Source organism: Eucyclogobius newberryi, unplaced genomic scaffold (assembly GCF_026437365.1).
Source record: "Eucyclogobius newberryi isolate DKJ021-1_F unplaced genomic scaffold, fEucNew1.0.hap1 SCAF_2, whole genome shotgun sequence".
NCBI classification, from domain to species: Eukaryota; Metazoa; Chordata; class Actinopteri; order Gobiiformes; family Gobiidae; genus Eucyclogobius; species Eucyclogobius newberryi.
The window spans coordinates 4,108,160-4,123,378 of NW_027315834.1; the positions used below are offsets into that span (position 1 = coordinate 4,108,160).

Sequence of the window (15,219 nt, forward strand, 5' to 3'; positions counted from 1 at the left end):
CCCTCCTCTGTCCCTCCTCTGTCCCACCACACGCGCTTCTGTCCTGGTTCCCTTCGTGCTCATCTGCCTCCCTGTAAAGGTAAAAGTTTCACTTTTATTTTAGTAACTTCCTGTGTGACCGGAAATAACAGAGAAACAGAAAATGTCTTTAGAGTCAAAGAAAAGGCGTAAAGTAAAGTAAGCAACAGTTAATGGTGACAACATAAAAAAACATGGTCTACTATCGACAGGGGATCAAGGTTTGTATTATGAATGTATTATTGAACAATATTAAATGTATGGAAAACAGGTATGCTAATGTAATGAGCTAGTAACAGTGATTATACAGACAAAATGAAATGGAATAGAAACAATAAAAACTCATTTAACCATTAGTTCTGGCCTTCTCAATTCCACTTTTTGAATCTAACTTTTGAATTTGCTCTGCTACTGACCGCTCTTCTTCTTCTTCTTTGGTGTTTTATGGCGGTTGTTACATTACCGCCAGACTTTATTCCTCAAACTTTATTCCAAAGGACTTTATCCAACAGTTCTCCACTTCTGTAGTTGTACGTCTTCAAAATATGTGTTTTACACTACACCGTAAAAAGAAAGAGAGGGAGAGAAAGAGAAAAAGAAAGAGAGAGTGTGACAATATAAAACATAATGTGAAGAATGCGTGTGCATTCGATTCCTTTCCACTTTGACCGCATGGGCTTTGAAGACAAAGAAAATAAATGCATAATTCTCTCTCTTTCTCTCTTTTTTTCTATTATTTACGGTATCATTCTTATGGTAGCATTAAACACATACTTTGAAATTATAAAACTACAGTAGATGGCGGTAAATGCACCTTTTCAGTTGGCTGCCAACCGCCATTCAAAGTAACACAACCGAAGAAGAAAACACACACTTTGAAGAAAAGTGATCCACAGTGACGAGAAGTAACGTGAGTGCGTTTTCTACTTCAAACGCTGTATTTACAACAGTAAAGCGCCAATTCTGTGCTGTCTAGGAGGGTGTGGTGGGGGTGGATCCTTTATATTATCTCCGAAGGGGGCGTGCCAGAAAAAGATTGAGAAGCTCTAAAATACTATAAACAGTGTTCTCGCTGAGGGATTTTGGCACGGCACCCGCCATGCTGCCGCCGGCACCTGCCATGCCCAAAAGATGCCGCCATGCTGAAAATGCAGCTCCTAAGTGGCAGAGTGTGATCGGCTTTCCATATCGAGGGACATTTTTAAGTACTTTTTGCTAGTGCCTTCGGCGGTGTCCCGCCACCGCCATTCTCAAACCTCAGCCCAGCGAGAACACTGTATAAAGCTGTTCTTTTAACAGCTAAATCCCATAAAAAATGGTTCAAATGCAAAGGACACATTTCTCTAGAGACTTGTGCATCTTCACCTTAACCTAAAAAAAGGGTGTTGACAGTAATACAGTTTAGTACTCACAATAACATGTGCATGTAGAGGTTTTATAATAATGGAAAAAAAATTAAAATGTGTGTGTTTAATATATAGCCTTTCACAATACTAACATTTTATTTTTATGGCAAGTTCAACATTGTGCTTGAGATGGTGTGATTCCCAGCTTTGCTCGTGTCTCTGTTGTGTCACTTCCTTTGCTGATAAGTGATAAATCTGATCTGCTCTGTGTAAACTAGCAGCATGTGTCGTCTCTAAAGGCTGTGTAACCTCTCCGTCTCAGGGCGGGTATGACGCGGGCTCTAAAGGCTGTGTAACCTCTCCGTCTCAGGGCGGATATGACGCGGGCTCTAAAGGCTGTGTAACCTCTCCGTCTCAGGGCGGGTATGACGCAGGCTCTAAAGGCTGTGTAACCTCTCCGTCTCAGGGCGGGTATGACGCAGGCTCTAAAGGCTGTGTAACCTCTCCGTCTCAGGGCGGGTATGACGCAGGCTCTAAAGGCTCTGTAACCTCTCCGTTTCAGGGCGGGTATGACGCGGGCTCTAAAGGCTGTGTAACCTCTCCGTCTCAGGGCGGATATGACGCGGGCTCTAAAGGCTGTGTAACCTCTCCGTCTCAGGGCGGGTATGACGCAGGCTCTAAAGGCTGTGTAACCTCTCCGTCTCAGGGCGGGTATGACGCAGGCTCTAAAGGCTGTGTAACCTCTCCGTCTCAGGGCGGGTATGACGCAGGCTCTAAAGGCTGTGTAACCTCTCCGTCTCAGGGCGGGTATGACGCAGGCTCTAAAGGCTCTGTAACCTCTCCGTTTCAGGGCGGGTATGACGCGGGCTCTAAAGGCTGTGTAACCTCTCCGTCTCAGGGCGGATATGACGCAGGCTCTAAAGGCTCTGTAACCTCTCCGTCTCAGGGCGGGTATGACGCAGGCTCTAAAGGCTGTGTAACCTCTCCGTCTCAGGGCGGGTATGACGCAGGCTCTAAAGGCTCTGTAACCTCTCCGTTTCAGGGCGGGTATGACGCGGGCTCTAAAGGCTCTGTAACCTCTCCGTTTCAGGGCGGGTATGACGCGGGCTCTAAAGGCTCTGTAACCTCTCCGTCTCAGGGCGGGTATGACGCAGGCTCTAAAGGCTGTGTAACCTCTCCGTCTCAGGGCGGGTATGACGCAGGCTCTAAAGGCTCTGTAACCTCTCCGTTTCAGGGCGGGTATGACGCGGGCTTCCTGTACCACTGTGAGTTCTCTGAGGAGCAGGATGAGGAACCAGCGCAGCGCCAGGACGAGCCCTTCAAAGCTCTGCCCCTTCACAGTGCAGACCAGGACCCCATTGTCTCCATCACATTCAGGTACTGGCCCACTCTCTCTCCCCAGTTTGCTGTGCATATATACAATGGGTCTCAACCCTTTTCCTCAGCTGTCGATCAAATGCGCCATTAAAGGTACTGTACTTGATTTTTTCCGTCTTAAACATTAAAAATCAAAACAAGAAGGGTTTGGAATCACAAAATATAAAAATAATAAAGAACTACAACTAGAAGCCGTGCGAGTGACTGCGTAATGTGACGCTCTGTCCTTCTCTCTCTTTCTCTCTTTCTCCTTGGCGGTTGGCAGCCAACTTAAAAGGTGCATTTACCGCCATCTACTGTAGTTGTACGTCTTCTGTAATTGTACGTCTTCTGTAGTTGCACGTCTTCTGTAGTTGTACGTCCTCAAAGGACTGCGTTAGACGTTAGACCTCAGACTTTAGACTCTAGATGTAGACTTTACATTAGACGTAGACTTTACATTAGACGTAGACTTTACATTAGACATAGACTTAGACGTTAGACTCCTCAGCCCAGGCCTGCGGTCTCCGTCCCTCACCGCCACCCTACCAGTACTAGATCTGCTAGAACTACAAAATAGTTCTAGAACTAACCAATGATCTGTATAACCAAAACACTACAAGTAGGCAAGGCAAGGCAAGTTTATTTGTAGAGCACATTTCATACACAAGGCAATTCAAAGTGCTTCACACAGCAGGAAAAATGCATTAAAATCACAAAGAACTTACAAAAACAGAAATAAAATAAAATTGACTAAAGAAAAAATTAAATAAAAAACACCTAGCCACAAAGGGTAACGTGTTTTCGGAGTCCAACTCCTTTTTAAATCCTTTTTAAATCAGTCCAACTGATTGTACGTACTTTTACACGTCCAATGTGTTTCGGAGTCCAACTCCCTTTTAAATCAGTCCAACTGATTGTCTAAACTAATGAAATCCCAAACAAAAGAGAAGAGTGCAAAGAAAAATCCTTTCAGTCATATGCGCAGCTAAACAAACCTGTTTTTAGCTTAGATTTGAACATTGTCAGAGTAGAACCTGTCTCACATCTTCAGGAAGAATGTTCCAGATTTTAGCTGCATAAAACTGGAAATGCAGATTCCCCATGTTTAGTCCTGACTCTGGCACCAGCAGGAGGCCGGTCCATGTTTAGTCCTGACTCTGGGCACCAGCAGGAGGCCGGTCCATGTTTAGTCCTGACTCTGGGCACCAGCAGGAGGCCGGTCCATGTTTAGTCCTGACTCTGGCACCAGCAGGAGGCCGGTCCATGTTTAGTCCTGACTCTGGGCACCAGCAGGAGGCCGGTCCATGTTTAGTCCTGACTCTGGGCACCAGCAGGAGGCCGGTCCATGTTTAGTCCTGACTCTGGCACCAGCAGGAGGCCGGTCCATGTTTAGTCCTGACTCTGGGCACCAGCAGGAGGCCGGTCCCTGAGGTCCTCAGAGTCCGAGATGGTTCATATGGCACTAACATGTCCAAGATGTACTTTGGTGCTTGGCAATGGAGAGAGCTGAGCTGCTTTAAAGTCTATTCTCTGAGCCACAGGGGGCAGTGCAGAGACCTGAGAACAGGACTAATGTGATCGTACTTCCTTGTTCTTGTCAGGACCCGAGCAGCAGCGTTCTGGATGTACTGCAGCTGTTTTACAGGGAGCAGGCCGTTACAGTAGTCTAATCTACTGGAGACAAACGCATGGACACTATATTTTTGATTTTGGCAATGTATTTTAGATGGCAAAAAGCTGCTGATGTTGATGATTTGACGTGGCTGTTAAAGTTCAAGTCTGAGTCCATTATTACCCCCAGATTTCTAACTCGGTTTGTAGGTTTTAGAGCAAGACTCTGGAGGTGACCACTAACACTTTCTCTTTGTTTCTGTGGTCAAAAACGATTATTTCAGTCTTGTCTGATTTCAGCTGGAGAAAGTTGTTTTGCATCCACACACTGATCTGTTGGATGCAGTGACAGAGTGAATCCACTGGTCCATATTCACCTGCAACAGTGAAACATAGATCTGAGTGTTGTCTGCATAATTGTGATAGGACACATTTTCACTGCGTATCAACTGACCCAACGGCAGCATGTAGAGGTTGAACAGAAGGGGACCCAGTACTGACCCTTGGGGCACTCCACAGGTCAGGGTCATGTGGTCTGAGACACAGCTACAAATTTCAACAAAGTACTTCCTGTCTTCCAGATAGGACCTTAACCAGTTTAGGGCAGTGCAAGTGATGCCCACCCAGTCCTCTAGTCTCTGTAAGAGGATCCCATGATCGACAGTGTCAAACGCAGCACTCAGATCCAACAGAATTAAGATTGACGTGTCTGTGTTCAGGCGGATGTCATTTGTCACCTTGAAAAGAGAAGTCTCAGTGCTGTGATGAGGTCTAAAACCTGACTGAAAAACATCAAATGAGTTGTTTATTAAGAGGAAATATGTGAGCTGTTGGTAAACAACCTTTTCAAGGACTTTGCCCCAAAATGTCAGATTAGAGATGGGCTGGTAATGACTCAGTACTGCGGCATCAAGACTGCTCTTCTTTAGGAGAGGCTTTATGACCGCAGTTTTCAAAGACATTGGGAATGTTCCAGATTGAAGCGAGATGTTAACTATGTGAGTGAATGGTGCTAACAAACTGTTCAGCACAGACTTTAGAAATCTGGTGGGTAACACATCGAGGCAGCACGTAGATGAAGTCAGACTGGTGATGATCTCATGGACAGTTTTGTCAGTTACTGGTGCAAAGTGAGTTAGCTCTAAGTGTCTTGGTGGTTTTAGTAGAAAAAGCTTCAGTTGTAGTTGTAGTTGGTGGTTTTAGGGTAATTTTTTGCATTGTGGGATTTATAGCATTTTTAATGCCCTGAACTTTGTCATTAAAGAATAATGCAAACTCATTACGTTTGGATGTGGAAATGAATTCTAACGGCAGCTGAGCTGGAGGGTTTGTTAATCTGTTTACTGTGGCAAACAGGACACGCGAGTTGTTACTGCAGCTTCCAATAATTTCAGAGAAATATCTTTCCTTAGTTCTACATAAAATGAGGTTGTACATGTTCAGCTTCTCTTTGTAAATCTCTTTTTGAACCTGGAGCTTTGACTTGCGCCATTTCCGTTCGGCCCTTTTCTGTGCCCTAACTGAATCATAATTTCTCCATGACGCCTTCTGCTTATTTTTAACTATTTTAGCCTTCATAGGGGCAATGGTGTCCAGAACATTCAAGGACCGTTGGTTTGGGAAAAACTGAAAGGTCAAAGAAGACACAGAAATGATCAGACAGAGCAGCATCGACCACATTGACATTTGAAATATGGGAGTGTCTGCAGAGCCGCGGCGCGCGGCCGAAAAAGCCATGTTATTTTTGTGCCGGCCGCACGCCGCGGGCTCCTGAAACTGCGCCGCTATTTGACCGCGTTTTAGCACTGTTTTAGACCGCGCCGGGTTAAGCTTAGGGTTAGGGTTAGGGTTAAGGTTAGGGTTAAGCTTAAGGTTTAGGTTAAGGTTAAGGTTAAGTTTAGGGTTAGGGTTAGGGTTAGGGTTAGCCATGAGGCTATAACGGGCTATAAGGGAAATGTCGCGGTCCCTGAAACTGCGCGGCCATTTGACCGCGCCGCGGCTCTCCAGCCACGGCCTTGAAATATTTACCCCATTTGTAATTATGAGATCTAGAGTGTGTCCTTTGCTGTGGGTGGGGCCTCTCACATGCTGAGTAAGACTGAAGGTTTCAAGGACAGCATCAAGCTCTTTAGCGTTTCTGTCACAAATATTATCAACGTGCACATTGAAACCACCTGTAATGACCAAATCATCAAAGTCTGTGCATACGACTGAAACATCTCAGTAAAATCATCAATAAAACTTTGGCAGTGCTGGGGAGGCTTGTATAAAACAATGAAGAGAATGGATGCAGATGTTTTAGCTCCATTTTAAAGGATACATACTCAAATGATGAAAACACCCCAAAAGACAACCCGTGGGTGATTATTTCATCTCTAAAAACAACACAGACTCCACCCCCTTTTTTGTTTTCTCGTGTTTCAGATTCGAACTTAAAGTTAGGTGGGGCAGATTCTATCAGAACTACATTTCCTGTGTTTTTGTCAAGCCATGTTTCAGTTAAAAACATAAAATCATGATTATAAGAAGAAATAAAATTATTAATTAAGAGTGATTTGTTACATAAGGATCTGACATTTAGCACAGCAAGTTTCAGACTAATTTCAGTGGGACTGGGCCTTATCTTTTCACAGGGAATATGAATCAAATTTCTCAGATCGGGCCGCCTGACTCGCATTTTGTTTTCCCATCTGTGTGATGTGACTACAGAAATAGCACTAGGGGGGGCTCTTTTTACATAGGGCCCCGGGTTGATTTGATTTTTAATATGACAATAAGTCCTGGCAACGCTTAGACCCAGTGCATCCTATTTATGGGAGATACCAGGTGAAAGGCGAGGTGGGATGGATGGTGGGGCTTTTGTAGCCGAGAAGAGTTTGGGACCAGGTGAGATGCGAGGGAGGATGGGTGGTGGGGCTTTTGTTGGTGTAGTCGGCTTGTGCAGGGAAGAGTTGATAAGCATTGACATAACCACTGATCTTGCTATATTGGGCGTGAGTGGAGCCATCTTAAAGGCGCAATGGACTATTTTTTGGCGATTTGAGAACGCAGGCGGAAGTGCGCATGCGCACTCCCCCGTGCGGACTGATACAACACAGTCGGCGTTTGTTTATTAGCGCGACGGATCGCATCGCATCTCTCGTCTCCCGTAGATTTCCGTTTTCTTATGAGTCAGCTCGAACAGTCTTTCTCCGTCTTCATTTTGTCCCGTACACTGAGGGAACTATATTATGATAGATCAATGCGCCTAGACACGCGGAAACGTAGGGACGAACCGCACGCGGCTGCAGGTGAGCGGTAGGTGCGTTTTATGATTGATACATGGCAGGACTAATCGGCAGTCCACACCACGAGGAAATAAGACTCAGATTTGGGCCAAAAAAATCGTCCATTCAACCTTTAATGCCTGATTTGATCAGACTTTCAAAATGGCTGGGAAGGCCCATGGGTGAGGGTGGAGATGAGAAGGAGAATAAGGAATCTGTAGTGGGAGTAGATGTTGCAGGGGGAACCCAGGGCTGGTCTGAAGGCAGGGGCGATGACAGGGATGTTGTTGGGCTTGTCACAGATGGGTCCAAGGCCTTTGAAGATTGTTGTGGTGCTGTTGCTGATGAGTCCTTCGCTGGAGGCGGTGGAGGTGAATGTGGAGCAGCTGGAGCTGAATCCTTTTCTGGTGGTGGTGGATCGGCTGCTGATGAATCCTTTGGTGGAGGCTGAGGTTGTGGTGCTGTTGATGTTGAAACATTGGCTTGGTCTCTGGCTGATGGAGCAGGAATTCTTCTCTCATTCCTCTCTTCTCTAACTATCTGCTCAGGACCCTGTCCAGGCCCAGTCCAATGCCTCAGGGTGTGGAGCAGGTTCTCTGTCAGCATCCTCACTCCACCTCTGCACAGGTGTGGGCCATTTCTCTTCATCAGGTCCTCTCGTTTCCAGAATAGATAGAAGTTCTCAATGTAATGTAATCCTCTCGGTGCACACTCTTTGGACAGCCATGTGTTCAGCTGGAGCAGCCGGCTGAACTTGTTTAGACTCCTGTCGATGTTTGGAAGAGGTCCACTTATGAATGTTTTATTTTCCACTTTATCAAGCACGTCGAATAACTTTCAAGTAAACCTTGGTTTACTTGAAAAAGTCTAAGGCAAAAATGTTTGGAAGACAAAAACTGATTAAAAAACAAAATAAATAAGGAAAGCAGCGATAGCAAGCGGAGCGAGCAAGAAAGCGTGTGCTCTCTTCGGAAGCAGGAACCAGGAAGTACTGTTGGTTGGCAGCAAACTGAAAAGGTGCATTTACCGCCACCTTCTGTAGTTGTACGTCTTTAAAGTATGTGTTTTAAGCTATATCACACAAAAAAAAGGAAAGAGAGAAAGGAGAGAGTGAAAGAGTGAAAGAGAGATAAAGCAGTGATCATGGCAACTGCTACCAAAATATCTACAACACTAAAACCAAAACGCTAAGACCTAAAAACACTCACACCATGGAGATCTCATGAAGTCTAACTGTCAATCTGCAATCTCTTGTCATTCTGAAAAAAACAAAAGACCGACAAACACCAAAATGAATACTATTATGATAATTGAATGACGAAAACACTACATATGCTACAATTGTAGTTCTAGTAGTTCTATTCCTCAGCACTGCTGTTCTCCAGGTTCACCTCCAATTGTGAAAGGTACTGATATACCCCCTGGCCACAGGCTACGGGGCCCGTTCACAAAGACAATATAATCCCGCGCAGGTGTCACTATGAGTGGGAAGCAACACTAAAACCTGCTCTAAGTCAGATGCAAAGCCGGTGGGAGGACGATCTATGTTCTCGCTGAGCCTTGGACTGTGGTTCCACCTCTAGAGGCTTCCAGAGCAGAGACAGGAGCATGCACGAGCTCATGCCCACACTTCATCAGCAGTTTTCGGCTTTGGCTGCAATATGGGCTAATATCAACAAATTGCTCTTTTACATAGATATTGTAATTGTAATCTAAATGGATCTCCAAATCAAACGGGTCAGGGTAGTGCTGCAAACGATCACAATCTGTCTGTTTCTGACATTGCGTCTCTTCTGCGCTCCTCCCTGTGTCCTGTTAGTGGCGATGACGCTGACTCAGTGGCGGCTGGTGAATTTTTTTTTAGGTGGGGCTATTCAAAATTTAGAATTTCGTAGATGTGATTTCCTGCATTCTGGTGCATTTTAGGCATACTTCTCGACCCATTTGTCATCCCAGTGGGGAGATAACGCGTAATAAGGCGGGAGATTATCCCCTAGAGTGGGAGGTTTCAATTTCTCTGAGAATTAAAAGGAATTAACAAGCAAATGGCGAACGAAATTACCGGAACTCGTGCAACAGGACTTTTAGGACGCATATCCGTCCCACTTTTTGTTCAACCACATGTTTCTGTACTTTACAGACAGCAAAATTGAGCCGGTGCGTGAAATGGTCAATGCGGAAGTCATCTGAGACCCCACTATCTTTCACATCGTTCACTCTCATGGTGTGGTCAGGTCTGAGTTGTTTTACAATGAGCTTTTCCTCAAAAGTTCTTCTTCCAAAGGGATGCAGATGTAAGGATTTGACTGAATTTGGGGCAAATTCATCCGACGTCGCCATTTTACACACTTTGCTGCTGGAATGACACCTGTTAACAAGCAGCTGCAGTGGTGCATCTTGGTACTTTGGGGAGCTAATCTTCAGCGTCCCAAACCCATAAAATTCCTCAACGTTGATTGGCGGATGTGTATTCCTTTTTGCCTAGCAGCAGGGGAGCCATTGGCTTAAATACAGCACAATGGGGCTGATCGAACAGGAGCCCCAGCAAGACAGCCTATTGGCTCCTACACCAAAAATGATAAACGTTCACGTTTTAAACGTGGAACTTGAAAGTGAATGTAAATATAATTCTTGAGAGTTCTAAACCCATAAAGCAAAATCATCAATAGCATCTAATCAACACAGGTTATTTTTTCAAAATGAGAGATAAAATAAAATAGAATAAAAACAGGCAGTCAGGTCAGGGGGGGCGGCGCCCCAGCGCCCCCTATGGGCGAGCCGCCACTGCGCTGAATCTATAAAACAAATGTAAAATAGACTTTCAGATGCACATTTATAAAAACTCCTTGGTTATAACCACTGTTTAGTATGTCAGGAGTAAATGTAGGTGACGATGTTGTGAGTTTGATTTAAATAAACTACAGGCCTAAACGAGCGTGTTCTGCTGTTGTGCGTTGGCGCTCTTGTCATTTAGTTTTAGTGTTTTTTTCGTTGAGGACAGACCGACACGTGCTTATTGTGACATTTGTGACATTTTATTGTGGTAATTTGTCAACATGAAAGAGAAACAAATCTCAGTCAAACTCATTTACTTTGATTGTTTATTTGATATTTTGATGATTATGTTCCTGTTTTCAGCAACGCAAAGGGATTGTCGGCAAACAATATAGATTATACAACGCATTACTTTTATAACAAAGTAGCGCAGAAACATATCGTGTTAGTTTTCCAAGGCAGTAACGAGGTAACCTAACGAGTTACTTTTAAAAGTAACGCTACCCAACACTGGTCCCTAGTAAACACATATTTCCTTTGGCTCAATTGAGGAGACGAGGGGAGAGAATTGAATACCTGTCTCTACAACTCAATTCTTGCCTGGGTTCTCTTCCTGCTGCAGCTCCGAGCGGCGTCTCATGCTGTGTGGCATGTGCTCGGGCTCGCTCAGAGTGTACCCCCTGAGCCCGGGCGACCTCAGCCTGGAGTCCATGCTGCACTACTGGACCCTGAGTATCCATGACAATAGCTACGGCTCTCTGCGGCACCTGCGCCTCAGCCATGATGACCAGTTTGTCCTGACGGCCGGAGACGACGGGAACATCTTCAGCTTCACCCTGCTGCCTCCCGACCAGCTGCCTCACACGTCCCGCGCCAAAGTGCCTTCGCCCAGGGTCAGATGGCCCTCAAACCAAAGATCAAATGTAACTAACTATCTGTTTCTAAAATACACTCTCTGATGTTCACAGGCGGGTCTGGAGCACGAAGAAGTGGCCCAGGACATTGAGGACCCTTCTGCCTACAGGTGTGTGCTCAGACCCATGTCTGAATGATGCCTACATATACAGAATACACATGCAAATGAAATACACAATAAAACAAGATCATTTGCAGTTTGCAGAGGACATTATTATTAAATTTAAAGATGTATGCAGAATGTATTTTTGCAGGTACTAAAAGAAGATCATCATTTTACATTTTATTCATTATGAATAAGAATAATGATCTAAAACGGCTTCATTCGTGTGTTTTTATTTTTGAAAAGTGGTTTTGTAACATTTTAGAACCCTAAATGTGTCTCAGAGTCTTTAGAAATACACACTACATTTACAGTGGCTACTCCTGGATCTTTACACATTTTGTCACGTCTCGACCAAATCAACTTATTAGGATTTTTTGTGGAAGAGCAGCACAAAATGACAGACAATTGTGAAGTGGAAGGAGACACCATTGCCAGATTTGAAAAAATAAAAATAATAACTAACCTGAAAAGTGCTGCGTGCAAAATTATTCAGCCTCCCTCAGTCAATACTTTGTTAAGAAAAGTTAGTTTATTACAGACAGGGACAGTGCACAATACATACTAACCATATCAGGAGAGATGCATTGTAAGTTCCGCCTTTCTCTGCAGTCACATCTGAACGTCTTTTGGGGTCTGTCTATACCAGCTTTTCTCACCTACAGACTGAAATTATTGTTTTATTCTTTGCAAAACAGCTCAAGCTTACTCAGATTTTATGGAGAGCGTTTCTGAACAGCAGTTTTCAGATGGCCCATCCCAAAAACCGCCACAGCTAATGCACATTAGCATTAGACATCCATGAACTTCTAATGGATCTAAATCTGCACAAACCCAATCATTAATGCACACAGAGAGAAGAAGAGACAAGGAAACAATAAGTTTGATTATCCGGAGAGAGAATGGATCAGAGGAAAAAGCGTCAGTTACAAACAGTTCCGTTGCATTTCAACTGAAATACCCTCTGACATCCCCTGTATATTTACCCTTTTTATTAGGAACGCCCTTAACACACATATATGGTCAGAACTGCTCTAAGGGGATGGGGTAAAAAGCAGTTTAGACCAAACATTAGTAGATAACATGTTAAAACAGCTGTTGCAGACTGTCAGCAGAGGTATTTCTGCTTTTCTCCATCTCGGGGCCTCTTGTCGCCTTATTTGGCGAGGAAAGTACCTGCTCCTTTTCTCAGCGGAATCTGACGTTTGTAGAAACTTACACACACACATATTAGGTATTCCCCTTTGCCCCCCTCCTCCCCTGGTGGACAGCAGCACACACCTGTTTCTAGGGCAAAGGTAAAAAGTATAAGAGGTTATACAGAAAAAAGCATAATACATTATTTCATTAGTTAAGATAACATATTTAATAATCCTCGTTCACACTTGATCGAATCTTTGACTTGCTCTAGACTGGAACAAGAGAAGTCTGACAGGTTTAGGTGGAAAGTCAATTTGAGTTAGTTAGTTAGTTAGTTAGTTAGTTAGTTAGTTAGTTAGTTAGTTAGTTTGTTTGTTTGTTGTTTGTTTAGCCAGTCTGAGTTTCTCTGTAAACCCAGTGACTGATGGAGTTGTTGGTGGTTGTGCAGCATTGAGATGGCCGTGCAGAGACTGGAGAGTGACCGTGTGCGTCTTGAAGCAGAGGAGGTGAAGCTAAATAAGTGCATGATTCTGAGGGACATGCAAAGGCGCTACAAACAGCTGCTGGCGGAGAACCAGGCTCTGCCCCCCCACGTGCGGCTGCAGCCTCAGGTTTGTACCACAACTTTAATCTAGTTCAAAAAGTATATTGTACATTTGTGTTTGACTTCGTCAATTCATAATTGTATTCAAATGTTATAGCCTCTATAGGCCAAACTGTAGTCTTTCAATACACTCCATGCTGAAGTGTATAGTATATTATAATATAGTATATAGTGTATAGTATAGCCACGAAGGATCGACATTTCCATGGAAACAAACAGGAGGAGGCTCCTATAAGCAAAGTAAGTGTCAGGTTTGTGGAAATGCAAGCCCACTCACGGTAAAGATGGGTTTTAAAACTCAACGTCACAATTTAGCAATTTATCACATTGTCAACTATTAAAAACACAAATGAATCAAATGCATTTGATAAATTGCCCTGCTCTAGCTGCAAGTCTTCCAGGTTGAGCTGGATGTGGTTTAACGCTGGCTCAGTGGGCCTTACTACACTGTTCACATACTGTTGGCCTACGCAGCAAACAGGAAACAGTTAAAGACGTATCCGACTGTTTCCTAATGTGTGCTTTGTGTAGTAGAGTAGTATGTACTGGTGATGGTGATGATGTTTGCAGGAGCTGAGGCTGGACATGCGTTTTGTGGAGCAGGCGGAGCGTGTGAAGAGGCAAAGGGTCAGAGAGGTGCAGAGGGAGCTGGCCTGGAAGCAGGAGAAAAGCCGGCTCGCGCTGGAAAAACTACAAAACTGGTACAAACAAAAGTCAGGAGTCTGATAAGTTCATTTCTTTATTCATTTCGGCTTGCCTCTTGAGATGAATCATCTCTTTTTCAAGGAGGTCCTTTTAAAATAAGGCATGTGTCAAAAATAAGGTGTTTAATAAAATAAAAATAGACTATGGTAATAATGTACAGTATGAACAGAATTGGGATTAACCACAGAATAATATGAAAGAAAATATGAAAAATCAACATGAAAACCACTCAGATGCATGAGTGATATCAGAGCCTGGTTTGAACACAATTCTACCCTCGAAATTCAAAACACATAAATCCAAAAGCATTTAGATCAGATGTCAGTTAATCAGTAAAAATGATTATAGTCTATTTGGCCTCCATAAACATTCTAAAGAATATTGTAAAGGATTTGTTCCTTCTAACCATAGCAGCAGCACATATTCTAGACCCTGACTGTCTGAAGCTGTAGTTCAGAATCAGAATCAGAAAACGTTTATTGGCGTCGTCATTGAACACAGTTCACAAACATAGGAACTTGTTTCAGCGTAAAGGTGCAGCATAAAACAATGAATAATAACATAATAACACTGTCTATAGAGTCAAATATGGCATGCATAAATTAAGAATGTATTAGTTTACTAATAAAATAGATTGTGTTTCAGGTTCAAAGACTCTAGTGTGGTGACAGTGGTCGCCATAGCGTCTGAACACAGGATGTCCACGTACTGCCTGACCTCTGTAACCGAGCGTGCCCAGGACCCAGTCAGGAGACCCAGCCAGAGCAGCTCCAGCAGCTCCACAAGCACTGAGACCCGCAGAGGGAGGGCCGAACCAGGGAGAGGGGCCACTACCATCACGGGTCAGACCTCCCAGACTTTGGGATCTACCCCTGTTAAAGGGGGCATATAGACTACACATTTCACTGAAGCGTAGTGCACACAATTATATTTAAATTTGTTTTTGTGTCTCCACAACAATGTTACTTCACCTGGATCAAATCACACATGCATCAGATCTGAAATTCTGAGTCACTAAGAAACAATGATTTGTGAATTTTCCAACGTAGAGAAGCCTTTAGTGCCAGTGTTCTCTGCTCTGATCTGTCTGAATGCATGTGATTCAGAGGAGGAGGTGGTGCTGACTGCCCCTCTCGTGCCCCGGCCCCCTGCCGTCAAACTGGCAGATCGGCAGGTGGAGCGGCTGAGGAAAGCAACCGAGAAGGCAGAGCAAGCTCGAGCTAAGATCCAGAAGAGGAAGGAGGAGTGGGCCCAGCTGTAAGTCCTCCCACAACACGCTCACCAAATGAACATTTCAATGGTCGGTCGTTTAAATTAAAGGTACACATTTCCAGTAGGGGCTTTACCATCGGTATGAAATGTAACTGTTTCCATGGA

At 44.2% G+C, this 15,219-nt stretch overlaps 1 protein-coding gene across 1 annotated transcript in view; it reads left to right on the forward strand.

The window, feature by feature from the left end:
- The window catches only part of LOC140367755 (cilia- and flagella-associated protein 44), a 62,450-nt gene that overhangs the window by 23,235 nt on the left and 23,996 nt on the right, over positions 1 to 15,219 (forward strand). The window contains exons 16-22 of the mRNA XM_072454390.1: positions 2,599 to 2,741; positions 10,998 to 11,268; positions 11,344 to 11,399; positions 12,982 to 13,144; positions 13,708 to 13,838; positions 14,488 to 14,684; positions 14,949 to 15,099. Coding sequence (XP_072310491.1) covers positions 2,599 to 2,741; positions 10,998 to 11,268; positions 11,344 to 11,399; positions 12,982 to 13,144; positions 13,708 to 13,838; positions 14,488 to 14,684; positions 14,949 to 15,099 — 1,112 coding nt within the window. The remainder of the gene's footprint in view (positions 1 to 2,598; positions 2,742 to 10,997; positions 11,269 to 11,343; positions 11,400 to 12,981; positions 13,145 to 13,707; positions 13,839 to 14,487; positions 14,685 to 14,948; positions 15,100 to 15,219) is intronic.